Genomic DNA, 5,041 nt, shown 5'->3' with positions numbered 1-5,041 from the left:
CCTCCGGAAACCTCCCGTTTCCCACACTCCGTTTCATTCGCAGCCACCCTCGGCAAACATCTCCTATGACCCCGCCGTCGCGGCGGTGGGGCCCACGATCCCCGCTTTCTCGTGGAACTACGATTCTTCTCCGCCTTTTGCTCCGCACAATTTCTTCCCGCAAAACCCTAATTTAAACCCTAATTGCGCTTCGCATCAGTTTACTCTTCAGTCTAGTGTCATCTCAGTTTGTGATGGTACGAGGAATTCAGGAATTTTTACGGAAAATTCCGGTCCAGGTGTAGTTCATCAGCCGGAGTTAAATCTCATATTTAGGTCTGCTAATGATGCTGGGAATGCGTTGCATGAGAGCGTGGGTCAAAGGAGTAAAAGTTGGAATGCATTTATGGGGGATGATTTTGGGAAGCATAGAAGATTGAATGGTTTTCAGATGAATTCGAATGCAATCAATGGGAACGGACGTGGAAACTCTTGTATGTCTAGCGCCTACGAGCAAGAAAGGAATTCTAATAGTGATGCCAGGCGAAAGCTAGGGCAAAGTGGGATTTACAGGGCAGTTGCTCCACCACCAGGGTTTTCGACTAAGATAATGAATGTGGGGACAGCAGATCATAATGCAACTACGGGTAATAATTTTGGTGATCTGCACAAGAAAAGTAGTAGATTGAGTAATCAGCTTGATTCCCCTGGTCCCCCACCTGGAGGTAGTCCTCAATCTGTTTCAGCCTTTGACACTGAGGAGTCCATGCTAAAGCTTCGTGGTGAGGATGGTGATAGTGCCAAAGAATTGAGACATGGTGGTCAGGATAAGATTAGTGGAGATGGAGTGCGCAATGAGTTGGATGATAAAGAGGATCAGCTTGTTGGTTCTCTACAACTTGAAGTTGAAGTTGATGAGAAGAATGATAAAAAGAAGCATCATCGTGACAAGGTAATCACCTTGTGCTTGTGACGCATTATTGATTGTTCATGATTATGTTAAACAGACATCAAGAACCCTATTTTATCTCAGTGTTATTTGTGAGTTGAGAATAATTTTTCACATGAAAGGTAACTAAAGGACTATAGGGATATAGCCCCATAAATGTGATCCATTATGCATTGTTTGATTTGATTGGATAGTCCAAGTTTTAGTAATTGCATTTGTCGCTGGAAGCCTGGATGGTGTAATTGTCAACTTCCATCTTTTGACATTGAGGGCTCAAAGATTGTTATAGAGATCCCAAATATTAATACGGAATATCTTGAATTCTTAGGAGAATTTTGATAGCAACCGTAAAGCGGAAGAATGTAATCCTTTTTTGGTAGAATATTGGGACAGATATGGGTGGTGGAAGCCCCCTCTTGTACATAATGACTCGTGGCAATGTAGAATTAATTGAACATATCTATGGCAATAATTTTTAAATAGATGTGAGCATATCCCCAAATTTTGATTGCTATTCTCATACTTGGACATATCCGTCATCCTACTCTGATGTTCACGAATATTTTGCTGACCTGATACACAAAATCACATATAAACTATTCTCAAGTTTGCCACTGGCAGTAAATGAAAGCAAGTGTGAGTAGTTTGAAGCTATGAAATGTTTTGAACAGACACCATATCATAAACTCAGGTATAGATTAGCTTGAGCATAATTAGTTACGTTTGATATTTTATTTTAAGCATGGCATTGTGTGAATGGCGGAAAAGTTAAGACTCCCTATTGTCTCTGTCAAAAGTACTGTGGATTCATGATGCACAAGTGTATGAGATATGCACCAAATCTCATATGTTTGTGCCATCACTATGGATATTTTGATTATTAAGTGAACGGAAATGTTAGATTGGAGATTCTGATAATCTGAATGGCATTTCTTCTCAAATTGACCTGAATTCGTGCATCGTTATTTGTGATTAATGAAGAAATAATACAATCCTTTCTATCCATGTTCTTCTTTTCAACCGGATTAGCTTTATCTTGTTCTTTCCTAGTTGGACATTTCAAGCACTCACTTTCTAGATATTGGTTTGCATCTGAAGGTTAGAAGATTCAGATTGTGTATTAGAAATTATTACTTACGTGAAATTGCCCTTTTTGATAATTACCTTTGCACTTCATGACCAGGATTATAGATCTGATAACAGAGGACAGTGGATACTGGGTCAGCGGATGAGAAACCTCAAAAGGCAGACGCCATGTCGAAGTGACATAGACAGGTTTCATGGTCCATTTCTAGAAGTTTTTGAGTCGTTAATGCCATCTGAAGAAGAAAAGGTCAAGCAAAAACAACTTTTGACAGTACTGGAGAAGCTTGTTACCAAAGAATGGCCCGACGCTAGATTGTATCTTTATGGATCATGTGCCAACTCATTTGGCTTTCCGAAAAGTGACATTGATGTATGCCTTTTAATTGAAGATGGAAATATTGACAAGCGCGAGATCTTACTAAAGTTAGCTGATATGTTGCAGCTGGATAATCTCCAGAATGTGCAGGTGACTAATGTCTACTTGTACCTTCAACTTTCGAAGTACTATTACTCGTTTGCTATTTATTGGTAAAATCTGAATGTACATTTCCCATCTGTTGAGAGCCAGGCTTTTTTCTGCACGTTATGCATGAGGAAATTTGTGCCATTTTGCTGACTTGTTCTTTCCTTATATACTCAGATGCCCTGACAAGAATATGTATTCCAATCTGAACGTTAATGCTTTTGTATCTTCCAGGCTCTTGTCCATGCTAGAGTTCCTATAGTTAAGCTCATGGATCCAATCACTGGTATTTCCTGTGACATCTGTGTCAACAATTTACTGGCTGTCGTAAACACAAAGTTACTTCGAGATTATGCACAGATAGATGTTAGACTCAGGCAGTTGGCATTCATCGTGAAACACTGGGCTAAATCACGAGGAGTCAATGAAACTTTCCAAGGAACTCTCTCAAGCTATGCGTAAGTTATCCAGTTATCCTTGCAATTCCAGCCTTTGCATATTTATTTTTGGCTAATCAATTACTTGAATATATTTTCAGGTACGTATTAATGTGCATTCATTTCTTACAACAGCGTAGGCCTGCCGTTCTTCCATGCTTGCAGGTGTGAGATGATACTTGAGCTTTACCTTTTTCATCTCTATTATGCTATAATCTGAGAGAGTGTCACTTCGTAAAATTACTATCTTCTCTACTTATCACGTGGCTTCCTAATTTAGATAAGTTTCCAAGGATTTTTAATATATTATTTGTGACAACTGATTTATGCTGGTAAGTCCCATATTGGTACTTGCTTTACAGGAGGACATCAGCAGATTTTTTCTCATTTGCACCGGGACTTGAGTCTTGTTTATTGCATGGTTTTGGATGACATAATGTGCTCAATTCTGCTTTTCTTATGGTTTTTTGACGTACTTTCTTCAAGCATTATGCCATTATCTTAGGTACAATTTCAGCTGGCACCTACTCTTTTGCACAGTTACAATATTGATATAAGATCTGGGCACTTATCTAAATTGTCACAACTTCACCTTTTAATACGTGTGTGTTAAGGAAGATTGATTGATTTAACCGCTGTTTCAGTATGTGCTGCTGGGTTTTGTTCTACGACAGGATTGGAACCCGACTTTGTGTCTGGGTCGTGTATTGGGTGTTTACTCATTGCATTGTTAGGCAATAGTATTTTTCTTCTTATCTGTTCTTTGTTATCCATGACAGAGAATGAGGGCTACTTATTTTGCAACTCTGGAAAATGTTGAATGTTCTTATTTTGATCAAGTGGAAAAGCTGCGGAATTTTGGGGCCCGAAATGGGGAAGGTGTGGCGCACTTGGTCTGGGCCTTCTTCCATTATTGGGCCTATTGTCATGATTATACAAATGATGTAATATCCGTTCGCACGGGCAGTACATTAAGGTGAGAAACACTTGGATGATGCATCTACCCTCTCTGTTGTTAGGGTATATTACATAAGAAGTTGATGCCTTGCCCATCATCTTTTAACATTATCAACTTGGGCAAAATATAAACTGATCACAATGTTCCGTCCTGTGCAGCAAGAGAGCTAAAGACTGGACTAGGAGGGTGGGAAACGACCGTCATCTGATATGCATTGAGGATCCATTTGAGGTATCTCATGATCTTGGCAGAGTTGTGGACAAATATAGTATAAGAGTCCTACGTGAAGAGTTCGAACGTGCTGCAGAAATCATGCAAAACGACCCTAATCCTTTTCTCACTCTATTCGAGCCGTATATACCAAATTAGTTTTCGCTTACCGTATAGAAAAATTCGTAGTAATTATGGAAAACATGTAAATTCCTGTCTTCTGATGTGGTTAAACTTGTCAATATATCTATTTTTGGTTTCGCATACTTATCATTTGGGGTTGGTAAAGATGTTCTTGCCAAGAATTGTCAATGCCAATAATTTTGTACAGCTGATTGCTAACATGTGGAGAGGACATAAATTGCAAGTACTAGGTAAACTTTCCAGACTTGTAGATCGTCTTAACTTTTCCATGTTTGGAAACAAGCATTAACTCCAAGAATCTTTGTTTGTATCTATTTTTCCAATTTCCTCTAAAGTTAACCTAAAAATATATCCTTGTAAAACATACAGAAATTCCATTCTGAAAATAGGCAAAAAAATCTTTTTTATTTTCAAAGTCGAACAAAAAAATTTCATTCTATTTACAATTGACGGAATGTGGCATGCACGAGCAGCAGGTGGTGCGCTTGGGTGTCGGTTTCTGTTGTTTTTGTCAATATTTTAGGTCCTTTTGAATTAAAATGCCCTTTATATGTTTATATAAGAGACTAAGGCCTCTTTGACTTGTTTTATGTGTATTTTGTTTTGCCATTGACTAAATATGAAATAAATTATATTTAAATTTATTATTTTATTATTTTTTATTTCAAAAACTTTTAAAAATACCAAAAAGATAAAAATATATTTTTTATACATATTTATATACATTATTTTCTTATTTCAAATAATTTTTAGAATATATTTGTATTAAATATAAAATACCAAAAAAATTACATTATAAAAAGTAGTATACTAAA

General features: G+C 37.5%; 1 protein-coding gene across 1 annotated transcript; it reads left to right on the top strand.

Annotated features, from left to right (window-relative positions):
* Nucleotides 1-10: 10 nt before the first annotated feature.
* On the top strand, nt 11-4,348 carry LOC105155216 (UTP:RNA uridylyltransferase 1-like). The gene is made up of 6 exons (XM_011071087.2): nt 11-931; nt 2,112-2,480; nt 2,712-2,935; nt 3,016-3,079; nt 3,694-3,890; nt 4,031-4,348. The coding sequence occupies exons 1-6, from the start codon at nt 386-388 to the stop codon at nt 4,239-4,241; spliced, it is 1,611 nt and encodes a 536-aa protein (XP_011069389.1). The 5' UTR covers nt 11-385; the 3' UTR covers nt 4,242-4,348.
* The last annotated feature ends 693 nt before the right edge of the window (nt 4,349-5,041 follow it).

The sequence above is a fragment of the Sesamum indicum genome, unplaced genomic scaffold (genome assembly GCF_000512975.1).
Source record: "Sesamum indicum cultivar Zhongzhi No. 13 unplaced genomic scaffold, S_indicum_v1.0 C00681, whole genome shotgun sequence".
Lineage (NCBI taxonomy): Eukaryota > Viridiplantae > Streptophyta > Magnoliopsida > Lamiales > Pedaliaceae > Sesamum > Sesamum indicum.
Note: the sequence above shows the minus strand (reverse complement) of the source record. Positions and strands in the feature narration are given on the sequence as shown.

Coding starts and splice junctions, on each gene's coding strand:
- LOC105155216 (XM_011071087.2), top strand. CDS start 386: ATGGGGGATGATTTTGGGAAGCATAGAAGATTGAATGGTTTTCAGATG. Junction 932..2,111: donor AGAAGCATCATCGTGACAAG/GTAATCACCTTG, acceptor CTTCATGACCAG/GATTATAGATCTGATAACAG. Junction 3,080..3,693: donor CCGTTCTTCCATGCTTGCAG/GTGTGAGATGAT, acceptor TATCCATGACAG/AGAATGAGGGCTACTTATTT.